The sequence below is a fragment of the Bidens hawaiensis genome, unplaced genomic scaffold (assembly GCF_021521415.1).
Source record: "Bidens hawaiensis isolate Kalapana, Puna unplaced genomic scaffold, B.hawaiensis_p1.1 tig00000905_1, whole genome shotgun sequence".
In the NCBI taxonomy this organism is placed as follows: Eukaryota; Viridiplantae; Streptophyta; class Magnoliopsida; order Asterales; family Asteraceae; genus Bidens; species Bidens hawaiensis.
Window position 1 is genome coordinate 4,874,831 of NW_027491053.1, and position 27,005 is coordinate 4,901,835.

The 27,005-nt window shown below is 35.1% G+C and overlaps 1 protein-coding gene across 1 annotated transcript; it reads left to right on the forward strand.

Annotated features, from left to right (window-relative positions):
• Positions 1 to 6,670: 6,670 nt before the first annotated feature.
• LOC143547178 (uncharacterized) lies at positions 6,671 to 10,039 on the forward strand. Its single transcript, XM_077038666.1, has 3 exons — positions 6,671 to 6,865; positions 6,914 to 7,595; positions 9,891 to 10,039. The coding sequence occupies exons 1-3, from the start codon at positions 6,671 to 6,673 to the stop codon at positions 10,037 to 10,039; spliced, it is 1,026 nt and encodes a 341-aa protein (XP_076894781.1).
• The last annotated feature ends 16,966 nt before the right edge of the window (positions 10,040 to 27,005 follow it).

Genomic DNA, 27,005 nt, shown 5'->3' on the forward strand with positions numbered 1-27,005 from the left:
GATCCTATACCCAATGCAACCTTATATCGTACCTTACAATATTTAACATTTACTCGGCCCGACATACCCTACGCGGTCCAACAAGTATGCCTCTTTATGCATGATCCGCGTGAACCTCATTTCAATTTTTTGAAACGTATCCTAAGATATCTTAGAGGCACCTTAAATCATGGCTTACACATTACCCCGTCTAAAAATGCATCTTTAATCGCGTAGTCTGACGCATATTGGGGGGGATGTCCCGACTCACGTCGGTCCACATCGGGCTATTGTGTTTTTCTCGGAAGTAATCTTATATCATGGTCTTCAAAACGCCAGGCTGTCATATCACGGTCAAGCGCCGAGGCGGAATACCGAGGCGTAGCAAACGCGGTTGCTGAGACAAGTTGGATTCGCAACTTACTTCTTGAACTACATTTGCCCACAAAACAGGTCACTATCGTTTATTGTGATAATATTTCGGCCGTATACTTGACTCAAAATCTGGTTAATCATCAACGAACCAAACATGTTGAAATCGATATCCACTTCGTCCGGGAAAAGGTTCGTGTTGGTTATGTTCGTGTATTGCATGTCCGCGCAGATTATCAATATGCGGACATCTTCACTAAAGGTCTTCCCCGTCAACTTTTTCAAAGATTCAAATCCAGTTTGAGCATTCGTCCATCTAACGCTCCAACTGAGGGGGGCTATTAACGTAACAATATTTGTAGAATATTGTGTAGATTATTTTGTGTTGTAATTTGTAGATAAGAGTGCTTCCTTATTTGTCTGACTTATTGTTGAGACTACTTTGTATTTATATTCCAATTATCAATGGAAGAAGTCATTCAACTTAACACCTATTAACATTCTTTTGGTCAGGTTTAGAGACTTCTTCTATACATGGTGCTGCCGTCTTCTTTGTCAGAGCTTCAACATTATGTATGAAACATGTAAAACATCTCATATGAGGTAATAATTTGATATTTTATAATACATACAACAGAGTAGATTTAATATTTGGTTCATTTTGAAACATTTCATATGCATATATTGCTAATATATACAACAGAGTAGATTTAATATTTATCCTCCTGCACTTTATATTATATAAATTCTATTTGGGAATAATTAATTACAACAAATAAATAAGGTAGCTCAAATGGTATTTTCTTCGGTGTTTTTTCAAGTTTCATTTTGTGATCTTTTTTCTAATTATTTTAATATATTAATTAATTTCAAACAAAATTTGTTTTCTTCTTGCTGTATATATTTTTTTATAAAATTTAGAATGTATTTTTGTCAAATACTAATTTTTATCTGTATTTCGATATGAATTCACTTAAAACAGAGCCAGGTCAAATACAATACAATTTGTTTATTTCAGGGATCGCATGGCACTTCATCCCTAACCACAACTCATCCGTTGCAATGTTTTTCTTAAAGTTTTGAAATACCTTTCCAATGTGGTTATTTTTATTTACGTTTCGTTATAACTTTAAGGTTAAGTACGGTTTTAGTCCATGTGTTTTGACCTGAATAAACATTTTATTACAGAAGTTTGAGTTAGAAATTTGTAGTCAGTTTGTTTTAGTTTCTTTTCAATTAAACACATGGACGCGGGTTCTTCTGAACTAGAACATCAATGATTATGTTTTACTTGAACTGCTATACTATCAATGGACTTGAACAAAACAGGAAACAGGTACTAGGTATTGAATTTGAACTTGATCTCAAACATCATCAGTAATTGCGGACCAAAACTGGATAAACGTGGACATAAACATCAAATAACTAGGACAAAAAAACAAGACAATGACGCGCATGGACAAAAGCGGTCATGACGGTTGTTCAGGTCCGGACATAAAACTTGGCAAAATTGGTGGTTTGGAAGTCAGCATTAGATTAGGAAGCTATTAGGAACAAAGAACAGGGAGATCCTAGAATTGAAACTTATATGAAATGGGAAACTACAACAGGAATTGACTGACAATGTCTAAAGGGGAACTGGGATCCGGGTGCAGAGCGGGGTAGTATTGTGATGCAGAGCGGTAAAATAAGCATAGACGAAATTCTCAAGAAGAAAGGCTTATTTATTTATTTATTAAATTTCCGAATTAATAAAACCATTAAAACAGGCGTCTTTATATATGGATTTCTAATTTTGACGGGTAGGCTAAAATTTTGAAATTACAAAATAACGAATGGAATAATACGATTCAAACCGTTGTTTTATATTAATATGATTCAAACCTTTGTTGTTTCTTTTTTGTCATTTTGTTATTCTTTATTATTTTTATTTTTATGACACATTTTTTATATACTATTGTTTGTTTACTTTTTTTATATTTTTTAAATGATTTTTTTATTTTTTAAAATAACAAAAAAAAATTATATAAAATAAACATTTTTTATTATTTAATATAAATTTTTTTCCATAATTTTTTTATTTTTTTATAATGTTTTTAATTTTTTATAGAGATAGATTGCATTTTTAATACAAATTTCATATTAGTTGTTAACTAAAAGAAAAGAAAGAAAAAGTGTATTTATGTGTACACAAATTTTATGTTGAGAATAAACTATAAATGTTACTTGTATTTAATATTTTAACATAGAAATAGTGTTAGAGTGAAGTAATATGTGAATAAAATTGTAGATGAAAGTTAGGAACAATTGTATGACAATTAAGGGAGGGAATACGTTTAGCCTAACCCAAATAAAAATGACAACCAAAATTACTGGTTACATCCCAACTTATTTATGAATGTTAAATCTTGAATAAATTTTCTTGGGTGAAATCAAGACTTAAATTATGGATATTGGGTTGACATGGCCAAACCAGCTATGGTGTTTGCCACAAGGTCCGGCTCAATAATGGACCTGTAATGCCACTTGTAGCCCAGGTTACACAATTTTTAAGTTCTAGCTTGAAAGGCATGTTTACCAAGTTGGTCCACCCACATAAAAGTCAGTTAACTCTTGGATCAGCTCCTCATCATATTGAGCATTAGCAGTGACAACAAAAGAAATATCCGATGGAAATTCAGTGAGCCACACCCCTCCCACGCTTATGCATGACCGTAGTGGTGGCGGCTAGTTCGGAAAAGCTCTGGCAATGAGGACATGGAAGGAACCCTACTTAAGGGTCTTTGAAGGTGATGGTGGCAACAGCTTTAGGAACTTGAAAATGGGGTATCTAAAAAGACACTATGCATGATCAATAGTGTCTTTTTTTTTTTCTTTTTCTTTTTCTTGTAAAAAGATATCTAAAAAGAACTATGAACAAGAATCTGGTAAACTCAGTCGTGATAATGAACCATAGCTTTAGGAACTTGAAAATGGGGTGGATCTAGAAGAGGAATCTGAATAGGAACAAGAGCAGGAATTCAGAAGTGATAGCTTGGGTTTGCGCAGTGAGTCTCTACTCTAGATCATGTAAAGCAAATTGGATTTTGTTTGAACTCTGAAGGAACTCTCAATAGATACAAGAAAGAAACCCTATAAAAGGTTATCTAGGTACCATGGGCTGTGTTCAAATAAATTATAATGTTGTAATAATAATTTTAAGTAATAATATCAAGCTTAAAGCTGAAGTTAGTTTGTTGCACACCAAAGCTTAAGTAATACGCGAAAAAGAAAAAAAAAAGAACCAAATATCTTAGTATCACAATTTTCATGTCACTCGATGCAACATTCACATGATTAAAAACTGTTTGAAGACGATGTCGTAAAGGGTTTCTTGAGCTGATTTGGCAAAAAGTAATAGCGACAAGTGTCGTGTTATAATTAACCGAAACCTAAAAGAGAGAATTAACTTTAGCCCCGATTATTTTCTTATAAATTCCGAATGGTGAGATTTGGGCGTCCAATCATAAGCCAAATTCTCTTCGAACGAAAACACAGGGTACTCACATTTCAACACATGGCGCAAGGTTAAGAAGTTTTATCTCCATCTATTTAGACTTTCAATATACATTGTTACAAGTCTTTTTTTGATTTTATGTTTTGGTTTAGAAAATACATGTTAATGTTTGTTCTACATCTGCCCAATTTTGATTGATTCATTTATATTGCTTAAATTGCTATACGTTCTTCAAAATCAATCGATCATCGCTTTAAATTTATATATATATCGATTGATTGGATCTACTAATGAATGCGATATAGGTGCCCGGTTTTGATTTCAGATTCGTTTATTTATCATGAATTGCTATATGTGCTTCAAAAACAGTCGGTGCTTTCAAGATCGCTTTAAATTTAAGCTGATTGATTGGATCTACTGATGAATGTGATATAGGTGCCCGATGTTGAGTTCAAATTTGTTTAAATTGCTTGAATTACTATATCTGCTTCAAAACCAATTTGTACTCTTAAGATCGCTTTAAATTTAAATCGTTTCTGATTACAGATGAACTGGCTAGCTGTTATGAAATAGATTTAAAATTTTTAATATAATTTTATGATTCTTTTCCCTTTTAAATGAAGTTATTAGATCATTTTATTTCAGTATCTCTTATTTGATAACAAAAATTGCATTCCCTTTGTATCAATCAAATTACTTTATCATGTAACTATGAATTGCAAGAGCTTTTTAAATATAAAGCCTATAATTCTTTCAACTTCCAACTGAATTGTGTTTTGTTGCATGAATAACAGGAACTAGGACTATGTTTTCCAAAGAGGAATTGACTGCGTTTGATGGCCAAATTAGAGTGAGCACACCACACTATATTGAAATTTTGTGTGGCTGCACAAGCAAGAGGGTCGGAGACTCCATGGGCATCCTGAGGATAAGTGATGATGGCACTATCTGTGCTACGTGCAGTTGCAATGAAAGCTGCGACCAAGGCATGATCAAACTCCCTTACACACCCACTTCCTATTTTTGTATCTGTTATGAAACTGAATTTTGATAACTTTTGGCTGAAACAGTCTTTAATAGTCCTGCAAAGTTTGCAAAGCACGCATCTAGTAGTACCAGCATGCCAAACTGGAGGACAAAGATTTGGGTTCAAAATTCGAATGGTGAGAAGATAAAATTGAATGAAACGTGCCTTCTGAGGTATTATAAAGGAGATGAGTACGTTAGACCGGACAGTCAATTATGCCACCGTGACGAGTTCTTGTGTTGCAGTGTGTGCAACAAGCTTCGTCGCTTTACATTTAGGAAAAGTGATACATTCAAGTACTATCATCTTGCAGCTGCTAACGAAAATCGAACTTGCAAAGACATGATACCGGGCATGTAAGTTGATTTACTACAACTTAAATTTGTTTACTTGATTTGTTTTGATTCATAATCACATTAAACCGATATGTTTTATATGTATTTTGTTTGATTAAGGTGGACGTGTGGAGATCTTGAGGAGAGAAGCAAAAGACCACACAATGGATGCCGTAAGAAAACAAACTGCGAAGGTTGCAAGTACTGTGTTTGTTTTGGATGTGAAATGTGCCGGGTTAAGGGCTGTAAATGTCGAGAGTGTACTGATTTCTATGAAAATGCACCTAATTAGCAGGCATCTATCTTTTACATGTTATGGTTTTCTCTTTCTGTTCGCTACAAAGTTACTTTTTTAGATGTGTGTACTGAATTTTTTTTCTTAAGTTATGTTTGACCATATATTTAATTTTAGCATATTGAGACAAATGTTGGATTTTGCTTAAAAATGCTATTGTTTTTACGTGTAGTACATGCTTATGATGAATAGGTTTATGTGACATTTGATTTGTAAACGAGTTTGAAACTAAATTAGTATATCTTTTTAAAAAGTTTTTTGAAATTAAAAATAAAAGGGGTGTTGGCACAATTGTTGTTTGGCCCAAGTGTAAGGTTCAGCCCAAGAGTTATTATGGTTTATTATATTTGGTAATGTCTTAGATAGCAAGTTTGGTTAGTCGATATAAGTCGAGTTATGGTTAGACATTAGAATAAGAGAACTTGATGTAACCAAGTTAGGGTTCATCAAGAGTCAAACCGAGTTAGGGTTTGAGGTTTGTAATCAGTTTTTTGAGTTATATTTTCTGATGAATATAAACGAGAGTTAGTCGTTTTATTCGTTTTGATTATCGATCTGGGACTTGAATTGGTATCAGAGCCAAGTTCAAGAAATCGATAATCAACTACACCGACCGGAAGAAGACCGTCGCCGTCCGCCTAAAGACCAAGCCAGGCCGAGAAGAAAACGTGACTGACAACCAAGTTCAAGGGTTGTCATCTCCGTCACCGCTTGCGTCATCGGGTTCTCGTCACCAGTTTAATTCGTGATTAAACAAGAAGCATAAGGTGGTGCTCGGTCTGCTTTTGTTCACCGGAATAAGCCACAACCAATTTTGGGTTGCCGTGGTTGATCACAGGGATACGATCTGACAAAAACAAGGAAGGTGTTTGTGTTCCGTTTTCATATTCGGTGGATCTTTCGTTTTGTGATTAAATAATCATAATTAAGTCACCAATATTAAAAGCATTTGGATAATTCAAGGTTGCCAGAATCTAGGTACGAAGAACAGGCAAACAAAAGAAGTATTATTTTGCTTTTGTTTGTGGGTTAACTTTTTGTGATTTATTTTGTGGCTGCTTAAAGTTTGATTTATTCTGTGAAAAAGTGGATTCGGTTCTGAAAACTTGTTCAGACTGATTGGTTTGTATTTGTTCTAACGAAGTGAAGCAAAGGGTTCAACGTCAATGGCAGGTGACGAAGAAAGACCGCTAATCCAACCCAAAGCAAGTGGGGGGATATCACTACAGGTTCCAAAATTGAATGGAACTAACTACATCACATGGGCGATTGTAGCGGAAGCGATCTTGGATGATCAAGACCTATGGGAAGTTGTTCAACCGGAAGAGGGTGTTGCTATTGATGCGAAGAAGAATAAAACGGCAAGATCGTTTTTGTTCTAAGTGGTGAATGGTGATATTCTTCTTCAGATTTCTCAATACAAGAATGCCCGGGATATATGGACGGCTTTGAAGGCACGGTATGTTGGGGCCGAGCGAGTTCAAAAGGCTCGACTGTTAACTCTGAAAAGTGAAATTGAGAAACTCAAGATGGCGGAAAACGAGACTATTGACGAGTTTGCAGGAAAAATAACAAGTATGGTTTCAAAGGCAACGAGTCTAGGTCACGTGTTCGAGCAAGATGTCTTGGTGAAGAAGTTGCTGGATGTGGTTCCAGATAAGTACTTTCAACTCGTAGCCTCAATCGAGCAAAGTGTTGATCTCGATAGTTTGATGTTTGAAGATGCTATTGGAAGACTTAAGGCATTTGAGGAACGTCTACGTGGGAGAGAACGAGCTTCAAATTCACAAGGTCAGTTACTTTTCAATCGATCGAAAAGTAGTTATAAAGGCAAGTCGTATGATCAGTCCGGTAGCCGAGGTAAGGGTTGGTCAAGTTCACAGAGGCGTGGAAGAGGCCGTGAAACTGGAGGTCAAGACCAAGAGAATGAGGATCAAGATGGTTGGGAAAACCGAGATGGTCAACATCGTGGGTCAAGGCAGGCAGGTCAAAGAAGAACCAATGATCGTCAAAGGGGAAGAAAGGATAGATCACAGGTTCAGTGTTACCGTTGTGATGAGTTTGGTCACTTTGCGACTATGTGCCCGGAACGTATGAAGAAAAAGAAAGAATCTAATTTGAACAAAGTTGATGATTTTGATCCATCTTTATTTATGATTAAAGGTAATCAAAAGACAGTTTTACTGAATGAAGACAGTATGATTCGAAAGCGTTTCGAAACCGAGCCGATGGAGAAAGATGTTTGGTATCTCGACAACGGAGCATCGAATCACATGACGGGTAATAAAGCATACTTTTATGAATTGAATGAACAAGAAACGGGAACGGTGAAATTCGGAGATGAATCTTGTATTGATATTCGGGGAAAAGGGTCGGTCTTAATTGAAGGAAAAACGGGGGAGCAGCGCCTGTTGACCGATGACTACTACATCCTGACCCTATAGTGCAATATCATAAGTCTTGGTCAAGCAACGGAAGATGGATGCGAGATTCATATGAAACATGATTTGCTAACCATTAAAGATGATACGGGTAAGCTTTTGATGAAGGTGACAAAGACCAAGGACCGATTATACAAGATTAGCCTTAAGATAGCAAGTTCCGGTAAACGAGCTATTATTGGAATGAAGAATTTTGCAGGTTGGGATCTTCAAAGAATTGGACTGAAAGAAGACAAGCCGGTTGCGAGTCAGATTCCAATCAAAGATCCAAGTTCTAAAATTCAAAGTCCAAAGAAGAGTGTTCAAGAAACTAAACACGTGGTCAAGAAAGATATTCAAACCCAAGGGAAGGTGTCTAATGATCAAACGAAGCAAGTGTTACTTCAAGCCAGGTGGAGCCCAAAGAACATTGCAAGAGATCAAGAAAAGCCTAGGGAGAATCAAGAGAATGATGACAAGCGTGAAGTTGAAGACCCACCAATTTCGAGTAGGAAATTAGGGGGTGGGTGAGTCGGATACAACAATTGGGGGGGGGGTGATTGTTGGCACAATTGTTGTTTGGCCCAAGTGTAAGGCCCATCCCAAGAGTTATTAGGGTTTATTATATTTGGTAATGTCTTAGATAGCAAGTTTGGTTAGTCTATATAAGCTGAGTTATGGTTAGACATTAGAATAAGAGAAGTTGATGTAACCAAGTTAGGGTTCATCAAGAGTCAAACCGAGTTAGCGTTTGAGGTTTGTAATCAGTTTTTTGAGTTATATTTTCTGATTAATATAAGCGAGAGTTAGTCATTTTATTCGTGTTGATTATCTATCTGGGACTTGAAGGGGTAGAAAAAAGCTAGTGAGGAAAGCGAGAAAAAAAGCATTGTGATGAGCTTTTTGAAAAACCATTCTTTTAGACGTATTTAGTTGTTTACACAAATTTTTCGCTGATTCGCATGTATCGAGTCCAAATCAAACAAAGAACAATAATCATTTTCATTTCTAAACCTTAAAAACAAGTAAAACGTTTGGAGCATGAGTGTTTGGTTTGTTGGAAAATCAATTGAAATTTGCATTAGATCTTATAATCTATTTATGTTTATTAACTTACAAGAGATTAATTTCACATCTTACCTTTATGTGTCATAACTAGGAAAAAAAAAGGCAAATTAAAAATAAATAATCTCACCTTTTGTTTATTGATCAATAATAATCTCATCTTTAAAAATTTATGTCAACGGTCTAACCTTTCCACTACTTTTCTCTCAATTGGCCTCTGATAAAACACACTTAACGTTGTTAAGTGTTTTTCCGAATTTCAAACTGATGTTTTAGGGCTTTTGTTCGAAAGAAAGATACGAGGCAACTGATGTAAAACTTATCTTGAAGCGATGATTCAAATGGCATCCTTTTTGTTAATTGAAAATTCAAGCACCCGAACTAAAGCATAATTCAGTCGTTTAGACTATCGTTTTGAGATATGTTTTATATCAATCGATTGTGTCATTTCTCCAACCAAAATCCCTAAAAAATCGGTTTGAAATTCTAAAATAAAAAACTTGACGACGTTAATTGTTTTTTAACGGATGTCCGCTGAGAAAAAAATAGTCAAAAAGTTGGACCGTTGGCAATGTTTTTTAACAGTGGAATTACGTGGTGATACATTAACGGGCATTCGGTTGGTAGAAGTTCGTTATGATATCGACACTAAACTGAAAACACTAATTCGTTAACATTGAAAAAAGTAGTGTCACTGGTATAATTTATAATATAAAAAATTAACATGTTAAAGAAAAATTAAATACAACTTATGATCAAAGCGACACGAATTTGGCTAGTATCAATTAGTTACGTATGAAACTGACACTAATCTAAAGATTAAATTAGCAAGACTCCAGAATACTCGCTTAACTTATTATACAAAAAAATAACTCATATAATATGATGTTTATTGGGTCAGTAAAACTCGGGCGTTACAACGGCAATTACACGCAAATTGGGTCGATTCCGGTTACGTTCGTTACGACACTAGAACTAGAAACAAAACAAAACATTGGTCGGTACTTGGGCATCACGGCAACGAGTAGACGCGAATTGGGTCGTTCTTAGTTACGTTCGTTATGATACTGAACTAAAATATAATGAAAATATTGTATGGCGCGTCACAAGTTGTCGCCACGTGAACCAATGATGTTTATGATCGTTGTAGAACAAAAAAAGGTCAGTAAAAGTCAGGTATTACGACGGATAGTCGATCCGAATTGGGTTGGTTTCGGTTATATTCCTTACTATATTGAAACTGAAATAAAAAAAACAAAAAAGAGGATTATGTGTCATAAGGTGGTGTTGCCACATGGACCAATTACGGTCGTGCGACACCAACCTTCTCAAATGTTATATATAAATTTAATAATAATAGGGTCTATATAATTAGCCCATTATGTTAAATATAATAATTAAAAATTATAAACCTAGAATGGAAATGATGACATTTTTCTATTGATTTTAAGGTACCGTTTGTTTTTCTTAAAAATGTCCGTGCAAGCACTTTTATCTATGCCGCGCGGATGATGACCGTCGTTTTAGTCATGCAAAAACCTAATTAAACTAGAAGGCTAGAGTAAGTAGGGTATCATATCCACAAGGAGCATGTGCCTAGCATTATGCTTTTTGTTTGATTAATTATTCTAGTATTATTCTAAATGGACAAACGATATCAAGCGATCTTTGAAAATTTGATTTTAATAAAAAATTAAAGTCAAATTCAACGTCCTCCGGGTTTCAGGTTTTATGTTTCACATAAAACTCATTTGATTAGTTGGACACCACATACATATGGTGTTGGAAAGTCGATTAATTTAGGTAGTAATCAAAAGCAGGTCTTTGTAATCAGATCTTTTATAATTCAATTACCGTATTTACTAGTGTGAATCAACCTACTCTATGTCACCCAACGAGCTACCAGGTTTTGTCATCAACTGAACAAGTTGTAAATTAAGGATTACCAACACATGCAAATAGTTTAAATAAACCAACAAATTAATTTGTTTATACAACGTTTTCAATGTAAAAAACAAATCCAAACATGAATAAAACTAAGAAAAATGTTAATCTAAACGACCCGTTCATCCGAAGGAAGTTACAACTAGATTAGCCCTGCCTATTGCTCCTTGATTTCTATGACACGCAGCCCTAGGCCACGTTGTTTTCGCCTTCTTCCCTACTTCCAGAATTGTTGTCTAGGGTCGCCTCCGCTACAAATTCGTTATCTGCCTTCTTTTATTCTTTTATTTGAGATGTGGGCTTCCTTCTGTTGACTCCAAACCCAACTAATTAATCTTATGCGTTAAGCTCGAATAAAATATTGTATGGTCAATGGTGCGCACTGTTGACTTTTTCTTTAATTATTTCCACATATACGTTGAAGGATCTCTATAATTCTTTGATGGCTTTTCTTTGAATTGCTAGCTACACTCTTAACATTTATATTAATTTCTTTACATTATTAATCATTTACTCAATCATCGACCTCTGATATAAATATAAAAGTGTCTTTGCATTGTTTCTTTGATTATTTGATTGTTTTAGACTAGTCACTTGAAACCTGCAAAATATAAATTCCATTCAATGTAACTGCGTTCCAACAACTATTTAAACTGAAAATGCAATATTATAAACAACTAGTCACAACCAACCCACACATCACATCCTCGTACTTATCATTTGCTTGCCCTCAAGCAAACTATTATGCAACACATACACCTTTATTGATGATTCAACAATTACCATCATTAATACTAGTAAGATCTAAGGTCATACTCAATTCCCAAAGTACTTTCAAGATTGATAACCCACCAAACAAATTTATTGATGCATTTAAAACATTGGAACCCCCCCCCCCAAACAAGTGTACTTTGTTTCCGGTTAAGGCATACATGATCGCACCCCCTTACAAATATATCTCTCCTTTCTGTTTTATATCCGGACTAACAAAAAGTGTGCTAGTATCTCTCTGCCCTCAAGACCAAGTATGAACACAAAGTAATAAGCTTACAAGCCAGTCATATCTCCACCCATTAACCAACGGTTGCATAAAGATTAGGACTAAAGGGTTTTGTTGTGGCTAGGGCTCCGGTATGGAATATGAATTATTTAGGGACTTATGGTTGATGAAAACCGGTTTATTTAAACAACTAAGCTATTATTTATAACTTTCAATAGCTACTTTAAGCTGACTCTTTTTCGATTTTCTGATTTTTCAACCTTTTTTTCTTTCTTTTTCATCAATTTTTTTACTTAAAGATAGCAATGTATACAATTACTAACCTGAGACATATGTACATTGTGTACTATGCTTAACAAACTAACTATATACAACTTTGACAACTAGATTTCATCACAAAAGATTAAAACAAAAGGTTAAGGCTAATAAAGCTTGTAATGTAGGGTTTAACAAAAGAAAAAGAAAATGCTCAAGATTGGCTCCTAAGAGATAATGTAGGGTGGGGATATTATTTATGTAAAGGCCAATATATATGGGTTTCTACAGTCCTAATTCCCCATACATGTGGTGGTACTAATATCTCGACATGCATATGACAAACAAGTTCTGGTATCATGACATATACTGGAGATCATTCATATGACATATCTATCTATCTATCTATCTAATAATAATAATAATAATAATAATAATAATAATAATAATAATATGTGTATTAAATATAGAGCTAACTTACACACACATGGGAAGAAATGGGCTAATGATATGAAACATGTGTACCCGTCCCCATGACTCGTTATCCCCGTTTAACCGGTAGCATTTTCATTTCCCCCTTTTAAGAAATATTTGATGAGAATATGTAACGCCCGTAAATTTCGTTAATCGACTCGATTGTTTATAAATGTTTGTTTGAAAGCCGGGGTTTCATCTTTATAATTTAGGAGCCTTGTAATAAGTTTTAAATGTCCGTTCATCCATCCTTTTGCTCAAGGCATCACCTCTTATAACTTAAAGGACTAGATTAGCACGTAGCATCCACTAATTGCCGTTTAACGGCATGCACGTTGTAGAGTTTGTATGCTAGTCGGGTTATAATATTTAAGGTTGAGGGGCCTATTGTGGCCACTCTAATAGTTCATTTAATCAACTTTGGAAACAAGTAAACGCAATTGCATAATTGAGGGGCCAGACTGTAATATGTTGTAATAATAACCTAAAAGAAAAAAAAAGAATGTGCAGGCTCCATATCTTACGATCGGCACCTCCAAGCACCACCACCATCAAATTAGTTTTCAAGGTTCCAGCCATAATCAACCCATATTCGTCTAATTCCAGGTTAGTATTGCTCAATTGAATGTCTTTTTCACCATAAAAGCCTTTATTGAACCCTAAAGATGTCACAAACATGTTATGGTTTGAGTTTTGATTAAAACAGTTTCTGACAGATTCGTACTTGTTTATTGCTCGGTCTGTAACTTGATGAAAATTTATTGTTTTTGATCAATTCTTGTTTCAATGATGTTCGAATTTGAGTTTAGTTTCCAGAAAGGTATACTACGTAATTTTTGGACCGGATTTGAATGGTTTTTATGATTTTATAAGATTGTGTCAAAGCTGATGCGGGGTGACAGATTCTGGTATGTCTTCCCGACAACATAGCTCTTTTTTGACAAGTCCAAATTGGTTTATTCCACTTCTGAACGTTCACATTTTGAGTTAAGATTACAACCTAATTGGAATCGCTTAATTTGGTTTGGTAATGATTTTTAAAAAAATAAAATACTTTTTCTGCGCACTGAAATAGCTGCACGTACCTTTCTGTGTTAAAGGAATTTTTATGATTTTTGTGTGCATTGGAAAAAAAATAAAAAAAAAACATTTTTAAAATCCTAAGACATTTATTAAACTCTGGTAAAAATTTCATAATTTATTTCTATGGTTTTCCTATGTAATAAAATACATCTCTGCATTCTAAAATCTGCATGTTATACTAGTTATTGATCGATACTTTCGTTTTAGGCTTAACCGATGGCTGTCCTTTTGAACACTTTCGGGGCTGTGTTGATTGAGGTTCTTGCTCCATAATCATCTTAGGTATGTCTAGTGTAACATACTTTAATATCATGAGCTATGGTTTTCGTTTGATTGGTCAACTAGTGATAGATTGAAAACTAGTATTCGGTTGTCTAGATTGTTAAATTGTTGTGTTTAGCGCGATATTTGAAGGAATTAACAACCAATTCAGTTTGTGTAACTTCAGTTTGATATGCGGGCTGTGGAAAAATGAGTTTTATAAGTATTGGGGCTGAATTGGTTGTCGGTTACTCAAACGGGTTGGTACAACGCGAATTCGTGTTTATTTGATAGTTGGTGCGTTGTGTTTGCGAGTTACCGACCCATCCAACTCATGTAGTGTCGTGTGGACTTTTTGTCTGTGATTTTATTAAATTTGGTCTACACGGGTTTGACTTGGTTGTTAAGAGCATAAACAACTCATAAACGCGCATATTCGTTCAACTAGCAACTTCCGGGGGTAATTTGGGAATCCTTGTCACCGGGATTAGCTAAGGGAGGTTTTGGTAAATACAAGGCCCCGGGGGCTATTTTAATTGAACTTGGTAAGGCCAAGGATTTAGTTAAATCAAACCATGCTAGAACGCCTCATAGGATAAGCGAGTCGGTTCGGTTCCGTTAGTAATCTTTGCGTATAATCCGACAGGCGTTTGAGTCGTGGGAATACTTATGGATTCTCTAGCTCATTGTTGACTGAATGACTGTGTGCCTCGTACCAGGTGAGTTCATGATGCCCTTTTTAACTCTTTTTACGTTTTGGGCTACCATACACACCTCCGTACGATTTTATCCGTTTAACCATTCAGGACGATATTGTGCAGTTTCAATGGTATTTGTATATTTCTAGAATTATGTTTAGATTATATCCTATGTCGTAGGATATTTTTAAACCCGTTTATAATCTTATAATCCCGAAACTTATATATATTGCCTATAGTCTAGGCTTGAGGTTATTATTGGGCCTTGTAATAGTTCCCAGACTACTCATTATTTATAGTTTACACGTGATGATGTTGTTTGGTTGATCGATTGGCTAAGGTTTACATTATTGATAGTCCATGCTTACGGGCATTATTAGACTTGTTTATTGTTTTATATATTCCTAAAGAATTATATATTATTTATAGCCTGTGCCAGAGGATATCATTAGATTCGTTTATAATTATATATTTCTGAAAATTATATATTAATTATAATCTAAGCCTTAGGATATTTTAGACTCGTTCTGGTCATAAATTCCTTAAAGTTATATACATTGTTTATGCTCTAGACTTAAGGATTTTGTTAGGCTTGGTGTTAATTGAATACGAGAAGACATATTTACTTTAGCTCATATTTTGGACTGACTATTATATATTACCTTATAGCCTACGATTGTTGATATTATTTAGTTCCTTGTGACTAAGAACTATGCGAGTAGGCTCATTGATGTGTGTGTGCATGATGACTACAGCCGGGTCAAATATATTACTCGGGTTTTCAAATCTCGTGGTGGAGAGGCCTGTGTGGCGTGATCATCATTAAGGCGGGTCAAATATATTACTCGGGTTTTAAAATCACATGGTGGAGATGCCCGTTGTATGTTAAACCGTGATCGGGTCAAATATATTATTCGGGTTATACTCGTGGTGGAGAGGCCCGTATCACGTGTTTGGATGTGTAACCCGTGACCGAGTCAAGTATTTACTCGGTTTTGACTCATGGAGGAGAGGCCCGTGTCACGTGCTTATGTCTTACCGTGTCCGGGTCAAATATATTACTCGAGTCTTGACTCGTGGTGGAGAGGCCCGTGTACGTGTGTTCGACCATGAATGTATTATTTGGTGATATTTATTTATTTATTTGCTTATTAATCCCCTACTGTTTTAGATCTATAACCTTTGAAATAAATTACGAATACTGTATGATTTTGCATAGGCTTACTTGTATTATGGTATATCTTGGAATGATGTATATGTATGTTTACACATGTGTTACCTTATGGCCTATGATTAGTGATGTTAATTAGTTATTATTGACTAAGGATGATTGCGTATGCCTACTGTGTGTTGGCATACGGTGTATGGTGATCTTGGCCAGGCCAAACTATACTACTCAGGTTCTAAAATCCTATGATGGGCCCTGGAAAGCTCGTAAGGGGGGAGGCTCGTGTGGCATGATCACTATCATATTGTATGTTGCGTGCATGATGATTTTGGCCGGGCCAAACTATACTACTCAGGTTCTAAAATCCTGTGGCGGGCCTTGGGAAGCCCGTAAGGGGGGCCGCTCGTGTGGCATTATCATCATCACGGGTCCCTAAAATCCCGTATCAAGTGTTTGGGTCGTACACGTGTTCGACCTTGATGTTATTATATGGATGTTATGCATAGGGAGATATATATATATGTGTGTGTGTGTGTGTGTGTGTGTGTGTGTGTAAATATGGCTACTTATCATTTACCCATTGCCTATTTGTTCATTACCCGTATTATATTTAAACTCTTGGAATGATTTATATAAATACTGTTTATGAAAACTTGAACTCACTCAGCTCAACCTGACTTTGTGTGTATGTTAGTGAGTTTCAGGTTAAGAGGATGATGCTTACCGCTTGGACGTGTTCGAGACTAATTGGACGGTTGAAGGCATATTTAGTCGGGGAATTTAATAATGCAAATCTGTTTCTTTTCAATTATTACTAAACGTATTCAAATTTGGTTTTGGGTATATTTCCCGGTTTTTGGGAACTTGTTTTGATACTTATGACTTTCCGCTGATTTTATACTCTGAATTGGTTTTAAAATAAAATGAATTGCTTTAGGTTCGAAATTTTTGTTAAGTTTTTGATATGATTACCAACTGTAGGATTCCCGGGTTTCTGCGTCTCACAGAATACTTTTGAGAATCTTAAAAACTGACCATGAACGAATACCTCTAACTTGGCATTAATAACAGCAATTAACAAGTTACAATTCCGGCTTTTGCGCACAATTAAGGTACTCTAAGGCAATAAAAAATTTAATTTTTCTCCCATCCCCACACTTGAGGTGAACATTATCCTCAATATTAAAAATTTAGCTTTTAAAAGAACATTAACGAGAATGGGGTTAAAATTTATTGATTATTAATTTTAAAACCGACCTAATGTGATGGTAATAACAAGCTATACAATTACACTCTTAACTAATAAGCAAAACAAAGAAAATTATGAAAACTAAATCACCCGATATAGGTAACCCGTGTGCACTCGTGATGGCCTAGAAAATCCGTCTTCTCCAAAGACTCAACTATGTCTACAAACTCTCAAAAAATGTAGAAGCAAGCTTGATCTGTTGCAAAACACATATGGTTTAATACTCATTTTGTGAATAAATCATTCTTAAGTACATTATTTATATATAAAAGTGGCATGTATTTACAGTTTTTCGTGTTTACAGGTACTCGTGCATGGATGGAGAGAAAACGAGGCTAAATCATGAAGAAACGAACACACGGGAGAATACACAAGAGTGAAAGAATAAAACTAGAAAATACAAATGGATTGGAAGTGGAGATATTAGAAGATTATATGACAGACGATTGTAATACGAAGACATAGAAAAAAACGAGGAAGAAAACAGAGCTAAATGAAGATTCTTCGAGCAAAACAATCAAAATAATAAAATAATATGGTCAACCAATCCTCCGCTCGGCGCGGAGGATGGAGCTTCATTCTAAGCGCGGATCGGCACGCTCAGAATGGGAAATCGATTATTTTGTCTTATATGAACCCTAAGATAACAACAATTAGTCCCTCGCGCGGCGAGGGGGACGTGTGCCGGAGTTTTTAAGGTAGTTTCAAGTGTTTAAATGGCATTATACAACCCTAGACAAGATTCCAAGTCTTCCAGCCGTCATAACTTTTGTCTAGGGTGATTTTGAAGAAGGAGGGGCTTCTTATTTTAGAGATTGAAGACCGGAGCTTGAGTTTGAAGTTTAAGCGAGTCCGGGTTTGGTTTAACGTTTTCTTTTGCATATTCTTGTGTTTTGGTTGAATGTTTGCTACTGATTTCATTGATTTCTTACTGTTAAACATGATTGTTAGCTAAATCTTATGTTATCTAGGCTTGGATTGATGTGTTGTTGATTGATAAAGGGTTTACACGGTTTTCGGGAATTATTTATTGGATTTTGGTTAGTTAAAAGTCTTGATCAGTTTGTTGGATGTGTTCATGTGTTTTTACTTCTGATTTAAAATTTAAATGAATGTTTCACATGCTTCCGGTTGATGGTCTGTTGATTATATATAGCATGTTAGGTCGTTTACTTTGTGTTTATGACTCGTTTATGATTTGATGAGCTCGTGGATCATAGGAACTGATTCTGATTAAAATTTAGAAGTTTGATTGCATACTTGCTTAAATATCCGACGGGTGATAAGTTGTTAGGTTTGTCTGTGTTGTTAGGGTTTTAGGTTGATTTATCTTACAGGAGGTTTACCTATTTTCGCATTAATTTCACTGTTTACCAGTGCCCTTCAGACTGTTCATTGACCACCCCGTGTACTTAGGTGCATTAAGATAGTAAAACTAACGAGTTAGCAGTTTTCTATGGTAATTAATCATAGTTGGTGAACTGACATGTGAACCAATAAACCGGTATGCTTAAATGATCTCTAGGATTTCCTCTTAGGTGACACCTTGAGAGAAATTAGGGATTCATTAGGTTTCCAATGGTTTCATATCTTTAGATTCCCGGTTCCTGTAACATTTTCCCGTAACCCATAGAGGCCCGAGTCATCACAGTTCGGATTCCTTGTCTAGGTAACCCTTGCTAATATTTGAATTTGTTAAAGTCTTATGCGGTAATTTAATTTACTAGTTTAAAATTAGTTTAATTAATTATTAATTTTAAAATAGTATAAATATAAAAATCTAATAGTAATCTTTTTCTTAATTGTTAATTTAATTCGCTTTTAGGGCCAGTTTCATAATTTAATAAGTGTCTCTATGGTTCGATATTCTCGGTCTTCCCATACCTATACTACACCTGATAGGTTCACCTGTCTGTTGCTAGTTGTTTGGTTTCGGGTATTCTAGGGTTTTATTACACGTTGTGCTTGGTTGATTAATTGCCATGTTTTTATACACCACATTTTGCATATCAAAGCTTCTCACAACTATTAGTGTCGGTCTTTTAAACGGTTTGCAAAATTGTTACTTTTAGTTACCAAGACAAGTTAAATAAATTTTGTGTAATGAGTAAAAATGTTAAAAGACGTAACTCATTTTCATAGAAATCACGGTTGCATTTAGCGTATGCAACAAGCCCTTTAAACCCCCTAGCCCGGGTGGACGAGATAGGTCTCGTGAGGGTTTATAGGAAACTACACCTACAAAGTTCTAACTACAACAAAATATACATGTACCTGGATTAACCATAGAAATAATGCACTCTATGTGGTTCAAAGGGGCCGATGGACCATTATGAATTTTTTTTATCAGGTCCTCGAGCATCATGAAGACATGAACTGTTAAAGGTTCGCCTATATCATAGTACGAGCCACATAAAAATTTTGAGAGTTTAGCCACCCCTCGCAAGCAAGCCAAGCAAACTTAGCAAGCCAGACATACCTAGCAAGGTAAGTGGACCTAGCAAGTCAAGCAGACCTAGCAATCCAATGAGACCTTGGCTTAAGCCAAGCAACGATAGCTTCTTTACCTAACACCATAAACTCCTATATTTTATGTGTGGCATCCCCTCACTTACCTTTTGCTACAATGGTACGCTTGAAATAAAGCAGATTAACAAAATACAAAAATATAATAAAATGCAAACTGAAAATTAAATCCGGGTTGCCTCCCGGTCAGCACTAAGTCTTTGTTAAGGTTTTCAGCCGGACCATTACCTAATTTGGCGATTATGGTGTCGAATGGAACATTTGCCAACTGAATTTCTGATATAAGTTCGGTAGTTGACTGGTCGAGTCCATACGCTCGTGCTTGTGTCGAAATGTCAAATTTGAGTGGGGTCGAACTGAATATTTTCCCATCGACTTCCTGATATAAGCTCGGTATTTCACACGTTGTGTGCATACTTGATTTATCATAATCAACATATTAATTAACTCAATGTGGATCCGCTTTGACACAATTTTCCCAAGTTCTTCTATACACACCTTCCTCTTCTTCAAGTTCAAGCCATCATCCCCAACTTTTTTTTTATTTGAATAATAAATAATGGAGGATGATCGGGAAAAATTGACACTACCTCGGTCGCTAGTTCCTTAAGGAATATTATGTTTTCGACCGATTTTAAACATTCAACTTTGTGCTCCAAAAAACCCATAACCTCTTCTTCCACTTCATCGTCGGTGACTACCAATGAAATTGTCAGTTCTTCAACAACTTGAGGAATTGGTATGACATTATTCTCCACAACTTCATCCCCAACTTGTGAAGATATCCACATTTGTTTTGCCCAAGATTGGTCAATAACCGGACGACCTCGCATACCCTTTCCTATCTCTAGTATATCATACTTCCAACTCAACAATTCCAAATGATATTCTCTTGAATGATGAGATTGTACCAAAGATCGTTCAACATATGATAGACACACATTTATTCAACACTTTTCTAGATCTTCAGATGGATAATCGTTTTGACACGGCCTGAGTTGTTGATTTGAGCATTAACAAGAATTTCCTATATAATAATTACCATGATGATCCTTGTTGTAATTTTAAACATGGGATTCCACATATGTCAGCTGAGGGTATTCATCGTAATAATAGTCTTCCTCCTCTCTGTAACTTGAGAAAGTTGATGTCTCCGAGTCTTCACTATCATAATTTGATTCATATTTTCTCCTCCATGCTTCCTCATACATTTTTTGAATCTCTGGGCACTCATCACTTGTGAGACAGAATTCTAGACTTGTCATGCTAAATTAATGTTTTCCATTGTAAGATTTCCAACTTGAGATTATATTACCTGCACAGACACAACTAGAATACCCACGGTTAAGCGAATAAAAAAATAAAGACTAAAAAGAATAATAATTTTTTTTTTGGATTTTTTAAATAAATAAATATACATACATACATACATACATACATACATACATACATACATACATATTTAGCCAAACAAGCGACGCAACACTAAGGGCACTAGCTCCCGACAACGACGCCATTTTGATAACCGTCGTTTTAATCATTCAAAAACCTAATTAAACAAGACGGCTAGAGTAAGTAGGGTATCGTATCCACAAGGAACATTTGGTCAGTATTATGCTTTTTGTTTGATTAATTATTCTAATATTATTCTAAATGGACAAACGATGTTAAGCGATATTTGAAAATTTGATTTTAAAAACAATTAAAGTAAAAATGCAACGTCCTCCAGGTTTCAAGTTCTAGGTTTTGCACAAAACTCGTTTGGTTAATTGGACACCACATAGACATGGTGTTGGCTAGTCGATTAACTTAGGTAGTAATCATATGCAGGTCTTTGTTATCAGATCTTTTATAATTCAATTACCGTATTTACTAGTATGAATCAACCTATTCCATGTCACCCAACGAGCTACCAGGTTTTGTCATCAACCGAACAAGTTGTAAAGTAAGGATTGCCAACACATGCAAATAGTTTAAATAAACCAATACATCAATTTGTTTATAAAATGTTGTCAAAGTAAAAAAAATCCAAACATGAATAAAGTGAGAAAAATAATAAACCTAAACGAACCGTTCACCCAAGGGAAGTTATAACGAGATTAGCCTTGCCTCATCATTGTTATTGCCTCTTGATTTTCGTGACACGCAACCCTAGGCTGCGTCCTTTTTGCCTTCTGCCCGACTTGTTGTTTAGGGCCGCCTCCTTTACGACATCGTCATCTGCCTTCTTTTATTCTTTTTATTGAGATGCGGGCTTCCGGCTGTTGACTCCAAACCCAACTAATTAATCTTATGCATTAAGCCCAATTAAAATATCGTATGGTCAATGGCGCACACTATTGACTATTTCTTTAATTATTTCCATGCAATTCCACATATACGTTGAAGGCTCTTTATAATTCTTTCATGGCTTTTCTTTGAATTGCTAGCTGCACTCTAACAGTATATTAATTTCTTTACATGATTAATCATTTACTCAATCATTGACCTTTGATATAAACATAAAAGCGTCTTTGCATTGTTTCTTTGATTACTTGATCGTTTTAGACCGTAGTCACTTGAGACCTGCAAAATATAAAAACCATTCAATGTAATTGCGTTTCAAAATATATTTAAACTAAAAATGCAATATTATTAACAATTAGTCATAGTCAAACACCCACACATCAGAAGACACTGCCATCTGTAGGTTGTTTGTTTTTCGAAGATGTTTAATTAAAAAACGTCTCTGCAAACTCTTCTTGGTGCAGTCTTGGCTCATCCACTTCTACGATCTTATAAGGTGTAAAGAGGGTTAAGCACCACACTTACCAACACCCACTGTCCACCACCATCACCCACCACCCATCATCCGCCACCACCACCATCCACCACCCATTTCCCGCCACCCACCACCACCGTCCACCACCACCACAACCCACTGCCCATCATCCGACACCCCCACTGCCCCCATCTACCGTTACCGTCCATCACTATGATCGATGTCGAAAGTTCAATCAAAAACATTTATAAAAGTACCTTTACTAGAAAGAGCAAGTAAGGTGTCGAATCCATAGGGAATCAATGGAAAGTGCTAATCGAGTTTTTTGTTTAATAATAATTATGCTGGGCAGAAAGACAATGTTAAGCGGATCAAAAGTTAACTTGGTTGTAAAACAATTAGAAAAAAGTAACCAAACTCCAGGTTTCAGGTTGTGAAGTAGACACGATCAATTAATTAAACCTATTTGGAAAACTCGTTTGATTACACCTATAATCAAAAGGTTAGATATTTAACCTTACTGATTGACATAACTTAATCCGAACAATTTGTTTGGATGAATAATAAAATGATTGATTACCATTTTTAGGGTTTGATAAATGTAGGTAATTTAACGGCTAAAGATAAATGGGTCCATGACTCTAAGAATCTATTCCTAAAAGTTGATTACCCAAACCGATTAGTTGATAAAATCACAAAACATTCAATTACGAAAAACTGTTGAATACACAGACAAACGTAAAAGATTGATCAATCAAATGATTAATCAACTCTAGTTCTAATCTAAAGATTCAAAATACAAAAATTATTGCTTACAAACACAACCTTACTCACGGAGATGGTCACGAATGGTTTAGCCTTGTATCTTGATCTTGATTATCTTCATTGATTGTTGCAAGAATGATAACATGTATGGTTGTGATGATTGGAAGGTGTTATCATGGTGGAGAATTGCCCAAAAATCGTCCTTGGTGGATAGGGTATGAAAGATAATTGACGTAGGGTTTAACTAGGCTTAAATATGGAAGAAAAACAAGAAAAATCAGATTTTCCGTCAGACCAGGCCGTAAGCTACGACATGTTGATAGTAGATTAAGGTGGGACCTAGGAGACGGTTAGAAGCTGATGCCTTAAGGTGATTTGTATTCCATTTTCATACTCGTCTCATCGAGAAACCCAAAATTCATATATTATGGGTCCCCGTAACTTATTTTCTAGCCCCGGATATGCCCGTTTTACTAAAAAGACACTTTCATGTTTACTTGTCTTGTTCAGTTTTCGTTTCTGCTTCAGGTTTCTCGTCCAAACCTTTCCCGAATCCTTCTTAACCATCCATATATGTTTCCATATGCTTCTGTCTTCTCGAGTCTTGCTTAATCTTCAACTGGATGGCTCTGAATTAGCTTGTTTAAGCTCCGAACACTTATGATCATAAAAGAACTTAAAGTAACCGTGTTCGCTATGTATAAACAATTAAAATTCATGAAATAACACATTCATACACATGATTTATACCCGACCATCAAATCCCCACACTTACTATTTGCTTGCCCTCAAGCAAACTATCATGCAACAGATACACCTCAATCGATAGTTCAATAATTATCATCATTAATACTAGTAAGGTCTTACGTCATACACAATTCCCATCACTTATACTATCAAGATTGATAACCCAACAATCAAATTTAATGATGCATTTAAAAAAATTGTTTCCGGTTAAAGCACACATGATCAACCCTTAACAAATATATTGGTCATCTCGGTTTATTATCTGGACTGGCAAAAAGTGTGCTAGTATCTCTCTACCCTCTATACCAAGTATGAACACAAAGTAATAAGCTTCCGAGCCAGTAATATCTCCACCCATTAACCACCGGTTGCGTAAAGGCTAGGACAAAAGGTTTTACTCGTTTGTCCTCTCATATCCAAACTTTATATATTTTTATTCATTTTCCATGCATCTTTCAAATAACCTACTTGTACATATAAATATTTTATACAAAGATACATCTTTTTAACATGAGGTGGTATAATATTTTAGGACTTTATTAACACAATTTAAGTTAATATTTCATAATCACCATTTATATTCAAAAGAACCCTTTTAACTAGTATTTAAACACCATGATCATTTTTACAATGTTTTCACCTCAAGTTTTATATATAAACTTTTTCAAATTCTTAATCAAACTCATATTTATCAAGTTTAAGCCTAAGTTTTAGCATCATTAAACATATTAGTTAGTATTTTGATCGTTGGGCGTAGAATCGAGCTAGCATAAACGCTCTTTATAAACATGTAAAGATAGTTTTAGAAAATATTAGCTCAGATAGCTCTAAGATTCGGGTTTGTTTTAGGATGATGAAACAAGAAAAACTTGAGATAGTTCCCGCTTCCTAATGCTCGGCCAGCCAACTTCACGTTCCTAGTTGTTACGCATATCGGCTTGTCGATTGTCATTGTCAAAGACAACAATGAAATAATTATGGCTAGGGACTCTGTTAGCAATACAATCTACCCGTATGGCATGTGGCTAGTGATACTTTTATAGATATTGAAACATGTAAAGTCTTGATGTCATAATTGAACACATATGCAATTTAATCTATTTGAAAATTAGTCGACAAGCGTATTATTGTGAATACATAATCAGGGACTAAATCATATGGTTTATGTAATGGTTTATTCAATTTTTTAGTTCCGAAATGCTAATTTGGAAATGAAAAGGGCTATGTATTAATCCCACTGAAGTAGAATATGTGGAATGATAAAATTTGCAGTGTGGATCCCTAACATAGAAGTTAATAGTGATGCCACATAAGGTATCATGTGTTTCTAGTGATTAGGAATTATGTGAGAAACATATGAGGATATGTGTGTTAATTTCAAGGTTTGTGTAGGAAATTGTGCTCACTATTTGCTTTGTAATCACGAATCACTGGATTCAGCATGGTAAAGCAAATGAGTATGGTTGTAACGTCGAAATTGTTTCTTTAGACTCGATGGAAGCGTACCATGAATAATGACGGTTGCTGGGCTTATGACTATGAGATGGATTATAGGATTTTAAAATGCAATTATCATGATTTAAAATTTGTATCCCGGTTTAAGAAGTCTTTTGCCGTTCTGAGTCTAGTAATACTAACGAGCATTTCAAACCACTAGTGTCAAAGTTTGTCTATTGGATTTAGTCCGCATATACTAATGTCGACTATTCCATTAGTGGACACAAGTGAATCGGTAGTTATGGAAAAGAAATATGTCAATCTTTTGTTTTGTAATGATCGAGGAAAAAGACATAGGTCACAGGTCTGTGTTGGTTTTCATAAAGTAAACCAATCATGACGCTTCGTATACAAATGATGCGAAGAAACTATTGGTCACGAGCTTTGTTAAGTCTCCAAGGTTTAAAAAGGAATAAAATTAAGCGAATATTTAGTCATGAAATGAAAGGAGACTCAAATGATCATGAATATCGAATAAGGACATGCGGATTTATTTATTTATTTATTATTATCATTATTTTTTACTAGAATAAGCCAGCAAAAAAATAATAATAAAAAAAATTCAAAATTATATAGTTGTTTACATATTTCTTGGTAATTGCCAAAAATTACGTAATTAGGTTTAGAAATAACAATATAGCTCATGTTTGAGGAATTCTCGTTAACAAAACTTTATACATACGTATTACTAAAACTACGCAAACGCTGTGAGAGTTTTAATAAATATAGTAATCATAAAATCTCAAAAAAAAATTACCCAAGAATTCCAACAAAAACTTGTAAGTGTTATAAAATATTCTCATATAGTTGATGATGTTTTAAAAGTTCAAGTGCAAAAGACAAAGACTCACATAAAAAATGATAGTCTTAAACAACTGAGTTTTAACCCCCCCCCCCCCTTTTATTTGGAAAACCATATGGTACGTGGATTTTTATGAAAGAAAGTTCTTCGACTTGAATGCTCATATAAACATGACTTGATTACTAAAGCCCAATTATTTAGCATGAAATCACATGATATAAACATGAAGTTTTGTTTAGGAAATTCCTTGTATCAATCTACTTTTAAATCTTAAATAAATAGTAGTATTCTTTAATGTGTTTAGAATCTAATTGCCACATGAGGGTCAAAAGTAAGAATAAATAGGGCTTGATTTGAGAGAAATCATATTCAATGATTAGAACGGGATGTAAGAGCAAAATGAGTGAGCTTGCTACATAAGAGTATGATAAGCATCGGAGGATAAAATTATTTCTTGTCTTAATTAGGTATGACCACTTAGCGATCATCGCGATGACATATGGTGGGTCCTATTATCATGATGAATGAAGCAATTTAGAGATAATTGTTAATCAAAATGTTGTTTGAGCGATTACACTTATTAATCCGTGATTAAAGAACGTTGAAGTGATAACAGTAACCTCGAGGAACAAGTAACAAATGTGCTAAGAAGGTGTTTACAATTATTAAAATCGATGTAATGCATAGGCAACCGGAAACGAAAGGGTTGCATTAATATAGTTCGCCACTTGATAGAAAGCTTCAACAAAGGCAAAGTGCATTCAAACCTTGAGGCATATTACAAGA

Bases quoted from the DNA above. Each gene is read 5' to 3' on its own strand.
- LOC143547178 (XM_077038666.1), top strand. From the start codon at position 6,671: ATGGCAGGTGACGAAGAAAGACCGCTAATCCAACCCAAAGCAAGTGGG. The intron at 6,866-6,913 runs GCAAGATCGTTT...ATTCTTCTTCAG, and splicing joins ATGCGAAGAAGAATAAAACG to ATTTCTCAATACAAGAATGC. The intron at 7,596-9,890 runs GTATGAAGAAAA...TTATTGGGTCAG, and splicing joins TGCGACTATGTGCCCGGAAC to TAAAACTCGGGCGTTACAAC.